This window comes from Pleuronectes platessa, chromosome 2 (assembly GCF_947347685.1).
Source record: "Pleuronectes platessa chromosome 2, fPlePla1.1, whole genome shotgun sequence".
NCBI lineage: Eukaryota > Metazoa > Chordata > Actinopteri > Pleuronectiformes > Pleuronectidae > Pleuronectes > Pleuronectes platessa.
In genome coordinates, this window is record NC_070627.1 from 27,915,377 (window position 1) to 27,929,370 (window position 13,994).

Below are 13,994 nucleotides of genomic sequence, written 5' to 3' on the forward strand. Positions count from 1 at the left end.
ACAAACAACCTACACATACCTCCTCTGTGACTGTCCCTCCCTTTCTCTCGCTGCCTCAAGCTATTCATGTCTTCTCATGCTCTGTGGCATGTCAGGCTGGCAAATTATAAAGCAATAACAACTATTTTGCAGTGAGCACATTAGTTGTTTATCACAGATTGTGACTGAGATGCCTCCTTTGAAAAAAAATAAAAGACGTTCACCAAAAAAATACAAATTAGCCAAATGGTAAAAATACATTTATTCAAAGATTGGAGGGTGAATATAAAGAGGACAAAACATAAAGGCAATATAATTCCTAACTTTCAAACAGGATGCAAACAATGACGTTTTATACAATAAAGATTTTTTTTTCACACACCACAAAATCAAATCTTCATTTACAAATTTCAGTCAATACCTAGCCACATAACTGGTGTGTATTACATAATGTGTCAGGCAGTGCAGTGATACTCCCAGAGAACAAAGACTGGTTGTGAGGCTATGGAGGCAGAAGGTGATATCAAGGCGCCATGTCTGCGCTGTACACCTTCACTGCACTGCCATCTTGTGACTATGAACCAGCCTGTATTGATTTTTCACTGGACCACAAACTATATATATATATATTATATAGTCAGTTATTCTGCTCAGGTCCATTGTTGGTTGTAACATTGTACCGACAAAGGTAGCCAAACACCATCAGTTTATAAACTGATTGTGATCTATTGTTGTGCACACTGGGAAATGAAGGGTTATTAATGACTGCTAAGGGTGAGCTCACATTCAGTTTGCAGTGTGGAGTAATTTATCTATGTTGACGTATTTTTGGTTATGTATCCTGTTATGTCATTGTTGGCTACAATGACACTAACAGTTGATGGAAGGCTTTTGACATTGCAGTGTTTTCACTAGGTAGGTGCCTCAGCGTCACCCAGGCGAGATTCCAAAGAAGCATCACCACTGCAGGTTTTTCACACTCGTCAGTTTTTACAGATGCAGGACACCACTTTCTGTGGTTAGATCAACTTTTAAGCAGTCAGCTAATTTAGCTGGTTGAAAACTGTTGATGATAATGTATGTAAAATATGATGACAATAATTCAATATTTATGGTTGTGTAATATTATTGTAATACTGCTATATATTGCAGTATAAGGTCAACATTACTTTTTATTTCTTGGCAAAAATGTTGTTTATTTTATTAATTCATAATTTCCCTATTTACTGCCTATCAATACTATATAAAATCACATATCTGGTGATATGGAATTTCATTAACATTGCGTATCCACAGTTTGCATAGAACCTCAACAAATAAGAGATTAGCGAGAACATTGAAATGTACTTTCAACCTTAAATGATCTTTGTGAAGTTTTATAATGAGAATACGATGTTTGACAGAAGCTGAAAAAAGGATGACAGGATATACAGATGTCAGGATGTAGTGGCTCCATCGGGATTCTGATTTACGGTGTCATCACATCAGCCACAGGATAAAACATTACAGCTCAGAGGTGGCAGGTGAAGCTCATGTCCTCAGAAAATCTTCATATCTTGAAAATGCTGTTCATAGCTTTGATTTCACCAGTGGACAGAGGAGAGAGATTGTAGCCTCTCAGCTCAGGGTTACCTGCAGACAAACACAAAGACAGATATCTCACAGTACTGTTGGGATGATCCTGCATACAACCAAAATACTTCCACTTGCACTAGATGCTATTGTGGCCGAGGCATTTTTCCAAAAATAACACAAAGGACATGAATTTTATCAACTGTTTTACCAGAGGAATAATTATCGAATTGAAACCCCTCCCTGTTTGTTCCTCCAAGTCTGCAGCTATCTGACTGAACACAGAGCAGACTCAGTTCCCTGCTCACTCCTCCAACAAGTGGACCACTGGGAGACATTTTTGTTTAACGACACATCTGCATTAATCAAACATCTGGAGACTGGACGTTCCTCCTATGGAGATTGCAGAAATATTTCACATGTGATGACCGCATTTCCCCGTTGGCTTTTCCTCTCAACTTTGATGGGTCACACAATTTCAAGGGACAAAGGTTAAAAGATGAACAGACCTGTTTACAGAAAATAGATTCTTTTGAGATTTTAATTAGTCTATAAAAGCTGAGTTTAAACAAAACCACACATCATCCCTCTAGAGCTTATCTAAACATCCTCTCTGTGGAGACTCTGATTTGAGCTCAGTCGATTTTGTGCAGAGATCCAATAAGCATGATGCGAATGGTACTCGCATTGAGATAGCATGACTAAACTGCATAACAGGTATTAAAAGCAGTCGAATCTCTTGTAACAATAATTGAATAACCATGTTAAGGCTGGATAATGTAGCAGCACACCACCATCTACCGCCTTAAAAAGGACCTTGAAATCATTATATTAGACCTCGGATTTAATCAAAACAAACAATCTCAAAAGTGAACTGATTATTGTTGAATTCTGCAAATGAACTTACAACAGCATATGCTACAAACACCATTATCAACATCAGGTGGGTAAAAGCATCAGTGTCTGTGTCTCTATCTTTGTTCTCATTCTTGTTTCCATACATTGATCGCCTCCTGGTGGCTGGCTGCACTATAGGCCATAAACACTGCTCCCTCTATGCTTGCAGGTGGGCTGTTTGCCAGGTGCATGGTTCTAAAGGGTTGTACTGAGTCTAAATAATCATGGCTTTGTGTCAGTCGTAACAGGCAATAAACAAATTTGAGTGCCATCTCCCATCCACTCTAAAATAATTGCTATTATTTTCCAAGTAGTAAAAGTGTGTAGTGTACACACGTGCCCGCCTATGTAAGTGAATGTTTACTACCGCTTGATGACTTACCTTTACAATAATAGTGAAACACTGCACCACACGCTTTAGAACAGGTTTCTGTACACGATGCACCTGACCACACCTCATTTTAGCAGCAACCATGGGTGCTACTGCTGAGTAAAGTTTACTTGCTATTTGAACAATGCGAGTGCTGGAGGGGAAAATGTAAATATTTGCTGGCCTTAAACTTTGACCTTGCGTCATGCATGGCGCCGGATGTAAGATGGACTGTGGCACACTCCCTCTCTCTATGGTTCCTATGAACTTCTAGCATCCTCCCCCATCACAACTTTCACCATCACTCAACAGCGAGGGAGTGTTATACAGAGGTGTATAATGAAACCAGTGTGTTGACATATCTATTTACTCAGCTTAATCTGAACATAAAAGGTATCACGTATTGAATGGCTAGGGTTGCACTGCATTGTGCAGATGTTCACTGTGTTTGTGTCTAAGTTAAAAGATACAATCTTAAACTGGCCTAATTGCCCATATAAACTTCAGACATGCATTGAACTCTCCTGATAATCTCCGAAGGGGCTGTATGAGACGACATATGTTCGAGTGAGAGGGTCCGGAGTTCCTCTTGCCATTCCCCTGGTGAAAACTCTGGATAATGTCTAATAGAGCCCATGTGAGAACACAGCAGGAGATCGTTCGCAGGACATCCCCCATAGTTCGTGTCTGAAAACGGCTATAAAGTGGCAAGAAACTGAGAAGAATGAGTGAGCTTTACATTAAATTCTATCTTTATACTAAGCTTACTGCCTCCTGTCTTTTTATTCTCAGTCATGAGTGTATTTCTCAAAAAATCTTAACTTTTCCTTTATCACATTGTGTTGCCAGCTGAACAGTGATGATGCTCTCCATACCTTGCATCTCATTGAGATGGTTGACTTTTGCTTTCAGTTCTTTATGAAGGTCGTTAATCTCCTTCTCCAGCTGCTCCTGGTCTATGATGAACAAAGTCCAGAACAGGTTTGGTTGATCATGTTTTGCGATGATACAGCTGCATGTTAAGTTTGGGATGATTTCATATTAAGCTGATATTGAAGTGAAAGAAATAAATACATCCCGTGCAGCAAGTCTGCCTTTCTTCAAATTTTACTTATTTTTTCATGAACCACAATAATTAACTACATTAACTACAAATTAACTAATATTAATTGCAACATGTGTAATGTTTGGGCACACATCCACCAAACCACTAAGAACTTCACTAATAATAAGTTGAACTGATAGGACTTGCCAGTGGATGATAGTTCAAGAGCCATTTAATTCTGACACTTCACAATTGCAGCAATAATCAATGACCACAGGCTTGTGTAAGCTAATTGCTGCCCACAAAGAAATAGATTAGAAGATACATAGATATGTTTACATTTATTTTTAATGTATTTTAGAAATGCCAAGTAAGGAGAACTCAGATGTCAAGACAAGACATGTTGTGCATGTAGGACAGCAGTAAATACTTTCTTAACTCATGAATAGAAAGACTAAAATAAGCATGTGCAGGACACATCAGCACAGGTAGGGTACTAAGCACTGACTGAGAAGGGTCTGCAAACTTTTACTCATACCACAATTGTACTTTCTTTGTTTCAGTCTATGAAGTAAAAAGTATCAAGGGCATTACTTTGTGCAGAAAGGCTCATTGTATCATCTATTGCAGGGTGTTCTACTTTTTTCACTTCAATACATGGTATTTGCCCAGGAGTGTCCAAACTCAACTCATAATATGCGTTGTAGTAAAAATTATATAAACTGGTGGTTTTTACCTTTCTCAATCATCTCTCTTGTCTTTGACTTGGGGAATTTGATGAACATGTTCCCAAAGCAAACCTTCACTTTCTCTGAAAAATAGTTAATTTAATGTTTGGTTCATCTACAACCAATATTACATCTATAGACCTTATGCAAGATCAAGATACTAAAGTGTTGTTTCCACTTGGGGCTGTTGCAATATCCTAATAGAACAATTATCATAATAAAAATAATCATAAAATGTATTATTGCTATAATATTGTGTAAATCAATGTAGCACTGCTGAAATAATTAATCTTTCTTTATATCATGATGCAATAACTATGGGGTCACATTCCAAAATGGCACATGTTAGTGATTATTCCTACCCTATGTGCTGAGAAAACGCATGTCGCTACAGTGGAGACACAGATGATGAGGCGTCACTCACCTGAATCGGCCATTTCAGTTTTCAGTGCGTTCAGGGCCTCTCTGTTCTTGTTTCTCTTTGAGTCCAAGTCCACAATCTGAAATATAACAGAGCATGGTATTTGTCAACATTACACAGAAACAAATGCTGAAATGGCTGTGATGGAAATTCATCTTGAGATTTGAAATAATGAAATTCTCAGACTGGAGTTGCCATTGAGTCTTTATAATAGTAAGCTCTGCAGAGTTTACACAACAAAATGGAACAACTGGCTGCAAGTTCAATAAAGCCAGGACTTATACAAAGAGGCGTTTCACAAGACAATATGAAAAAAAGAAGACATGCCAGAACTAATACAAAGAGGTGCTTCATCAAACGTAATAAGAAAAAAGATATGAAATCCTCCTCAGTGTCTATCTGCTGTGTCCGTCTGCTGTAGCAAACTCCCTGTTTGCCAAGGTCACAAGAGTAAGACACCTAGTCAGGGGATTTCACAACCTTAGACACTGGTCAGTAGAACTTTCCATAACATGTCTTTGTGCCTTTTTGTAATAAAATCAAGCTTATGGATTAATGAGTAGAACATATATCACAGTCATGTTAATTGGTTATGCTGTATAAAAGCTAAATCTGTAACATTGTCTAGTGTTGCTCTATCAAGCACGATCTCTATAAAACAAACTTTCAGTTCTGACACAGCAACATGTCTGTGGAATACATGTTTTATCCTTTATTCGTTTCTGGTATTTGTGCTCCTTCATATTTAGGTGGGGCAATTATTTGACACAATTTCAACATAATACAGTTAAACAAAGTTGATTAAAGTCCAGGTCAGCTAATGAATCCAATTCTGTGGCAATCACAGGCAGGGAGAAGTAATATGTTCTGTCTGAGGGTTAGAAAGAAAGACCTTCAGCCTCAAATCAACACGGAATAGGTGGTGGGAATAGAGTTAGCATTGGTCACTAATGTTGACAGTATTTGGTTATAGTTGGGCTGTGTTGTATTTGTTACGCCATTTTATTTTCATTCATGAATTATCAACTCTCGGGTAAATTTTCCCCAGCAGACATTTGGACTCGTCACAGTATTAAAGACTCCGATGTATCATAGTTTACACTGAGACATGACGCGACAAACATTGTAACTGTGATGGCAGCTATTATGAACAGGCTGTAAACCTAGTTAGTTAGCTTAGCTGCTAACACTGTGAATGGCACCGGTTCTCGTAGCTGGTGTTTCCGCCCCCTGAGAACACCGTGCTCTGTCTATGCAGCTGTACGTGCTGGGCTACCTGCTGTTTAGTGGTGAGGACGTCCTCCGCTGCTTCCTCCACCTCTGTCAAATGCTCTACAACAGCGTCCATGTTGGCTGTGTCGCTACAAAAATAAGTCCGGGGTGAAACAACGACGCTTTACCTCGCTCACGCTGTGTAAGTAGACCCGCCCTGCCCTGTCTCTGACTGGCTTAGGTTTGGACATGAAGAGTGATGATTGGTTAAGATTATTGAAGGATATCAGGGTTAGCCAATTATAGACCAGCTGCCAGAGAGCTGCATAGTAATAATTCCCCACACATTAAAACACACAACTCTCTAACACACGACTCCACGGTTCTAAATGTATCATGGTTGTTAAATAATGTCTAAAGAAGTGACCACTTTTCAAAATCAAAGCAGAGAACAATAGTTCTACCAAAATGTTAGCTGTCTGTGTTATTCATTATTCGTGTGCAAGTCGCTCACAGCCACACATACAAACACACTCACAAGACCACGACGTTGCAATTACAACTTTATTAACATCACACATACTGTATCAGCAAACAAACACAACCATGGACAAGTTTCTGATTCGTAAAAGTCAGGCAACCGATGCGCCAGTTGCGAAGAAGCCAAAGCTTTGCAAATATGACGAGAGCTATTTGCAGTTACTGTCACAGTCACTGGCACGACTGAGCAACGTCCTCAGTGTGTTTTGTGTGCCGAGGTGCTGGCAAATGACAGCACCTCTTGAGTCATTGAGTTCAGTCTCTTCATCGATGCAGAGTCCACATCGTGATGCATCTAAGAATCGAGACATTCCCAGACCTCTAATGTGGAACGTGGGGAAACTGAACCCTTTCAGGACCCTGAAAAAAAAAAAAATCATCCTGCAGCGCACATCATCCTGCAGCGCACATCATCCTGCGGCGCACATCCTCCTTCGGCCCACATCCTCGTGCAGCGCACATCATCCTGCAGCGCACATCATCACCGCACATCATCCTGTGGTGCACATCATCCTGGGCGCACATCGGCGCACATCGTCGTGCGGCGCACTTCGTCCTGCAGTGCACATTGTCCTGCAGCGCACTTCATCCTGCCGTGCACATCATCGTGCGGCGCACATCATTCTGCAACGCACAAAAAAAGGAGGAGGGTTGGAACTAGCGCTAGAAGTTCCACCCCACATAACAGCCTTTTGATTAAATTTGTTATTCTAACATTTAACAATACAGGACAAAATTGATATATGTATGTATGTATGTTGAGAAGTGATGGCCTATTTCAATGGCAAGATAAAAAAAAAGAATCAACAGAAGAATACGGAAGCATATTGCATTCACTTTTATTTTTAATTTTTTTAGGGGCATTTGTCTCAGAATTTCCGAGATAATTATCCCAGAAAAACAGAATAATTTTTTTGTGAAAAGAATGTAATACGCTTCTGTAGAAGAAAGCTTTTTTTAAGTTCTAAACATATTTAGGGTGTTTTTGTCTCACTTTCTGTATGTCCTATAGCGTCCATTACATTATGCGTATTAGGCGATGACGTCATTTAGCGACATCTAGCGACTTTTAGGACAGCCAATAGCTACTTTCCTTACTGAGGAGTTGGCAACACTGTGTGTTATCAGAAATGGAAGAACCTGTTGTAAGGACAACCATCTCAAGAGCACTCAATCAATCAGACCATAACGGTGTCTACTGGACAAGCATCAGACTGTCAGTGAGGGACCAAGTCAACGACCAGACCGACACCACAGATCCTCTGTGGAGAGACCTGGAGAAGAGTTCTGAAGACACCTTCCATTTCAATCTGACGGAGCCTTAAAGGCACTGACAGAAAGAAGGGCATAAACTGCCCAGATTCAGTTGAACAATGCTTGTAGAGACTTTACCTATAAGGTTAATCCAAGCTGTAACTTCTGCCAAAGGGCCTTCTACAAACTAGTGAGTTAAAGGTGTGTGTAATTTTGTAAAATAGGTTTCAGATTTAGATTTTCAACAAACTAGTGCATTGCCCGTTCTAAACCTGCTTGTTTGGAATAGGCTGTCCTCTCAGTCTGTTAAGAATGATCACTTGTCATTAGTGAGTCCTCCTCAAACCGTCTAGTATTTAATGACACTCTATATTGTTTGTGTGCAGAGCTTTCTAAAAAGCCTATGATGCAGAGTGAAGTTCGAAAACTTAGTGTTCATCCTACCCTGTTTTATCTGCATTTGTAATAAAATCTGACTGATTTGTGTAATTACTATTCACTTGTGTGGCTTATATAAACATTTGAATGGTTTAATTCAATTTTAATTGATGCTGTTATTTTTTCATACATTGCATGTCAAAATACAAGCCCTGTAATTCAGCTCAATATAAAGCATTGCAGCAACAAACAAACATTGTGCTTTAACTTTAAAGACAAATTGGCAAAAAGGAAAAGATTGAGTCAATGCAGTTGCCATGACGAAAATCTGCACCTGTCACAGTTCAGTCCTTCACTATCTCAGACAGATATGGTGAAATAAAAATAATCAAAACATCAAAATAATCTGTTGGGACAGATTTTATAGGTCACAGGCTGCCATTTGACAACTGCTCTGGTTTATCCAAGTATGTAGAGGTAGACACGTTCAACTCGGTCCACACACTGACGGCCCTGCTCTGCCCCCACTGACTGCAACAGAGCACTGGTTGCCTGTTTATTAAAAGTCTATCAATATTGAAGTGTGAAGTAAAATAGTTGAACAATTCACAAGAGATATGCATTCCACATGCAGACAGAAAGACCTTTGTGGAATAAGGAGGTACATTTTCAAAAAAAGTCACACGTTTTAACTTTTTTATAGAGGATTATTAAGTGTAGACTGATCTGGGATGAAATTAGAATTTAATAAACTCTTCCCTCCTATTCACGACAGCGACGGAAGAGATTTTAGTGAGAACATCCAGCAGACACAATCAAAGAGAAGGTGACAGAAATAGAGCAGTACATGTCCTTCCCCATCCCTCGATCGATCCACAAATGTCAGAGTTAAATCATTTCATAACCAATCAGAAAGCCTGAGGAAAGGGAAGAACGAGGCTTACATCATAATTTCACACATTTTATCAGTCACTTTAAGAAATTGCACCAGTCAATCATAATTTGTCATTAACCATTAATAATGTTTGTGAGGCTTTTCTGTTTGTTGAGTGGCAGCTTATTCATTAACATCACAAGTAAAACTGAAAAACGTTCATACAAACATACTTAATGTATTGTGCTGACGAGGGCTTGCTGGGTTAAATTAAAAAGAAACTAGAAAAGTATTGATATTAATACCCACATGCACATAAGAGGTATGTAACAACAAATAGTGCCGTACAGCATTGGATTACACATATTTATGTATTAATAATAACCTGAGACCAGAGAAATATGGAAAAACGTCATATTCTCGAACTAAATCTTCAACGTCATCAGCTTGCTACTCTTTTCATCAATACATTCAAACAATGAAAATTGTAAACATTTGGAGAGTGAAAATACAGACTTACAATCAAATCCTACAGAACTCATGTTGTTAAGTAACAAATTCAACATGTTTTGGTCTGTTTGGCCTGTGAACAGGAGGGAATTTGGACCTTGGTAAATTGTCCATTATTGCAGTGACAGCATCTGGTTTTATTTCTTGTTCATTCAACTCAGCTGTTCCCCTACGCTCGGTTCCTCCTCTTCTACACTCAGAACCACTCCGTCTTTTCTCCCATCCATTTTGTCGTCTCTCTACTCCTCCACCTCTCCTCTGCTCCGAGTCACTCCTTTTCCTAGACCCCCCTATCCTGTAATACAACGCATCCCCCCGTGCTCCAACACTTGAGTCCCTGTCGGTGGAATGAGGCCTAGTGTTAGCACCTTGAGCCGGGTTGCGGATGTTGCCAGAGGCTTGCATTCTCCTCAGGTGGCTGTTGGCCCTCACAGGGCTGCTTAACCTCTGGGCTTGGGAGACCGTGTTCCTGTCAGAGGAGTGCACCCGGCTCTCACTATAGCTCCTTTTTGGGAGCGATGCAGCCCCTCTGGGCTCCGGCGTGGGGCTCAGTCTAGAGGGACGGGTGTGGCAGTGGGTGGAGCGGCAGCATGACGTTTTACAGGTGGAGAGGCGGATGCGGCACAGAGAGCAGGCACAGCCGGAGAGCAGGGTAGAGTGACCGGCCAGGGTAGAGAGAAAGGTGAGAGGGAAGGCACGCTGACACTGTAGGATACACTTTGGAGAGCTGAGGCGTGAGGAGGCAGCAGCTGGTGACCTGTGGCAGCTGGACGTTACATCTGACACAGCAGACCTCCCGCTCTCCTCCTGGACAGTCTGGATCTGACGCCACTCCAGCTGCAGCAGCCTCTCCAGGTACCTTTCCAAACATCCCACTGGCCTAGGCCGAGACGCCCCCAGGCCCTCCATGTTGTAGAAGAGAGCCAGCTGACTGAGGTTCCATGAGTTAAAAGGTGGAGGAAGGAAGTCTGGGAAGTCAAACCCTCTACTGCCTTGTAGTGTTGGCCTATGGCTGCGAGCAGGGCAGTCTTCAGCCTCAGGAACATCTGGCCTCAACTCGAGCTGTGGAGGAACCCGACCAGAGGGCAACACAGGACCTCTCTCTGACTCTGACAAGTCGGTGTCAGTGTCACTGTTACAGTCTCCGTGGCTGCTCAGACGTCCCACCTCTGGTTTTGGTGAGAGTCTGTCCAGATTGGGGCTTGAGTTAGACAGGCGGTGGCAGGGAAAGGCTGGTGTGTGTCTGCCCCCTCTGAATCCTGTGCGCTTCTTCTCCCTGTGGCCGGAGCGCTGAGCAGCTGGCTGCACCTTGGGCTCCATCCTGTCTTCTGCAGAGGTAGGTGGATGGGACTTTGAGTCCAAAGTTCCCTGAGCACTATAAAATAAACATTGTTTAACCCAACTCTCAGGAAAATAAGAATGACATCATATTAAAAAAAAAATCTCACCTGTGTTGAAAGGTGTTGCATTTCGTCTGGGGGGGATGGGGCTTGTGCTTTCTTCTTTGCTGCATTCTCTGTGATTACAGAGAGACACTGTTACACCTGCACAGATGTGAACAGTTCATTCAACACAAGTTCAAACTAAGGCTGCATGGTCAAATGTTAGATTATTATGTTTCCTCTGCAGTTGTTTGTTAGAGGCATTATGCAAAAAAAAAAACTCAACCTATTTTCATGAAGGTTTGTGGAAGGATGCAGTATGGGATGAAAAGAACATTACATTTGAGTTCAGATCCAGATCAGGGGGCTTTAACAATCAAAATCAACATTTGTCAGAGAAATATTCATAGTTCATAAGAGGGCTGTATGACCTTAGTGGAGGTATGCACCTGAGAGCCATTCTAGTTCACTTTGTAGATGAATCACATGATTCATTTCTCAATTAATCTCTTAAGGTGCTTTCAGACATCTCTGGATATTCTTCAGAAGGGCTGTATCTGAGAACTTAAATGTCCCAGTGAGAGCCTCCAGACTTTCTCGGGAGTTTCTCTTCCCAGTAACTGTCAGAATGTCTCAATGAGCCCATCAGAGAAAACAGCAGGAGATCCTCCAGAGGACTCACTGCAAGTGGGTATGTCGATGACGTTTCTAACACACCACAGATATAAAAAGAAAAATCACAAAAACAATACAAATTCTCCAGATGAAAAAGTGGTGCCATACATTGGAAGCCCGACAAAGAAAGGGCAGACACTGGTGTTGATGTATTGTAAAGAAAATCACATGATCTCTGCAGCAGATCTAATGTATCACATCCTGCCACTGCCTGCTGCACCTGAACACTCCAGAGATTTCTGTGAGAATCTCCTGCTGTGTTGTTTATGTGTGAAAAGCAAACTTCGGACAATGTCCAGAATCAATTCTGTTGACATTCCAGTGGTCTGAAAATGGCTTATCTATTTATCACATTGGAAAAGCTGATGAGAGAATCTTTTTTCTGCCCAATGATGAATTATCCAACTACAACCTCTGCTGATTCATTTTCTCGTAATTCACGCCATATGTTTTAGTTCCACTTCCGACTCACCTTCTCGTTATTCTCCTGACTTGGGAACATACACTGTGGATGCAATGACTTCCTTTGTGGTTGGGGCCGGATTCCCATTTTGTTGCTGTGGAAACAAAAAAAACCCTCATGTATTAATTATTAAGCACAACCGCTGCTTAATAAAAAAAATAAGATTTAAGAAAATTAAGAAAAAAAGGAACGATGGCAATGGAATGCACAAACATGAATGTTTACCAGAGCCGCGGACATGGCGCTGATGTTCTGTAATAACCTTAGACTGTATATTAATAATAACACTCCGCATGAGAAACAACGAGCGGCTCGACAGGAGCTCCCGGGTCTGTCTCCACCATGGACGATAACAACATGTAAGATGATGTGAGACTCTACCTGGGATCATGAGGCCTGTTGTTGCTCTTCTTCTTCCGGCAGCTCTCCTGCGCCTCCCCGATCCGCACCCTGCTCTCCACCAGGAGCTGAGGCTGTGGGACCCGCTCCAGCAGCACTGAGCCCATCAGCACCAATGACGAGAGCCGCAAAACACGTCAGTGCTGATGATGCCAACGTGTGTGTGTGTGTGTGTGTGTGTGCGTGTGTGGAGGGGGCTGTGATCAAATCCTGTATTCATTATTTAATTATTATAAAATTCAGCTGCCGTCCAGCAGAGAGCGCTCCCATCCATGAGAGTGGTGCAGGGGCGGACGTCTCATCTTGTTGTCTCAAGTTCCTGAGGGGCTAGTGCTCCATAAGACGGTAGCACAAACATGCACAATAGCAACATCCATTAAGTGAAATAATGGTAATACTATTAATAAGATTTAGTTTTATCGGAGACGCATATTTCCAGTCTAGAGCATTATGAAGCCTACCAGACACTGAACATGTATAGCAGCGTTTGATGTTCGTGTGTTATTTATACATTATTAATTATCAATGGCAGCCATCTACATGCAGTAAGAAAAATAGTATCTAATTACTTTGGGTCAATCAGTCCAATATAAAATAAAAATCATCTTTAAAAGATCAAGTATTTTGAAACCAGCAGTTTAAGTGTAACCAAGCAATCTGTATTTGTACTTTGTACTTAAAATGATAAATAAATAGATGAATAATTAATTAATCAACATTTATTCTTAGACTTAGCATTCAGTCATCTGGACTACTCTTACTTTCAGTGATCTATGACCTAGGGCTTTGCGATAACATTTTATCAATTAATTATTGCACTATAATTTTCAACATTAGCCATACAACAAAAGTACAATATGTATTGATGTAATGCTTATGCATTGTGCAAGCACAGTGATAACACAATCAATATATCTCTATAATCACTGTTTGTGATTCTCAGCTCATATAAAAGATCTTCACCCAGGAGCTAAACTCGGTTTTTAAAATTAAAATAATAAATGTGATAATTACCGTCATAATTGTTTATATTGCCTGGTAGGAACATTTTCATTTTGTTATCAATCAAATTTTATTGTAACCCTTACCCATATTCACAAATCAATCAATTTGCCTCATTGGGCTTAACACAGTGAAACATCCTCTGGCCTTAACCCTCAACAAGAGTAAGGAAAAACTGCCCCAAATATAATTTTGTCCATATAGCACTGCAGTTGTAGGATAACTATTCAGATCTTGTTCAAAGTATGAACACAATAGTACAGAAATACTTTGTGACAGGTAGAAGTCCTGCA

General features: G+C 40.7%; 2 protein-coding genes across 3 annotated transcripts; both read right to left on the reverse strand.

Annotated features, from left to right (window-relative positions):
• Positions 1-222: 222 nt before the first annotated feature.
• Positions 223-6,434, reverse strand: pdrg1 (p53 and DNA-damage regulated 1). Of its 2 annotated transcripts, XM_053429688.1 has the most exons (5): positions 6,289-6,434; positions 5,016-5,091; positions 4,600-4,674; positions 3,694-3,774; positions 223-1,611 (listed from the first exon to the last, which is right to left on the reverse strand). In XM_053429688.1, the coding sequence occupies exons 1-5, from the start codon at positions 6,358-6,360 to the stop codon at positions 1,529-1,531; spliced, it is 387 nt and encodes a 128-aa protein (XP_053285663.1). In that variant the 5' UTR covers positions 6,361-6,434; the 3' UTR covers positions 223-1,528. The 2 variants fall into 2 exon arrangements, with proteins under 2 accessions (XP_053285663.1, XP_053285664.1); XM_053429689.1 differs by lacking the exon at positions 4,600-4,674.
• A 2,180-nt stretch (positions 6,435-8,614) lies between these two features.
• LOC128446526 (uncharacterized) lies at positions 8,615-12,806 on the reverse strand. The gene is made up of 4 exons (XM_053429624.1): positions 12,682-12,806; positions 12,310-12,394; positions 11,229-11,296; positions 8,615-11,155 (listed from the first exon to the last, which is right to left on the reverse strand). The coding sequence occupies exons 1-4, from the start codon at positions 12,804-12,806 to the stop codon at positions 9,817-9,819; spliced, it is 1,617 nt and encodes a 538-aa protein (XP_053285599.1). The 3' UTR covers positions 8,615-9,816.
• Positions 12,807-13,994: the final 1,188 nt, after the last annotated feature.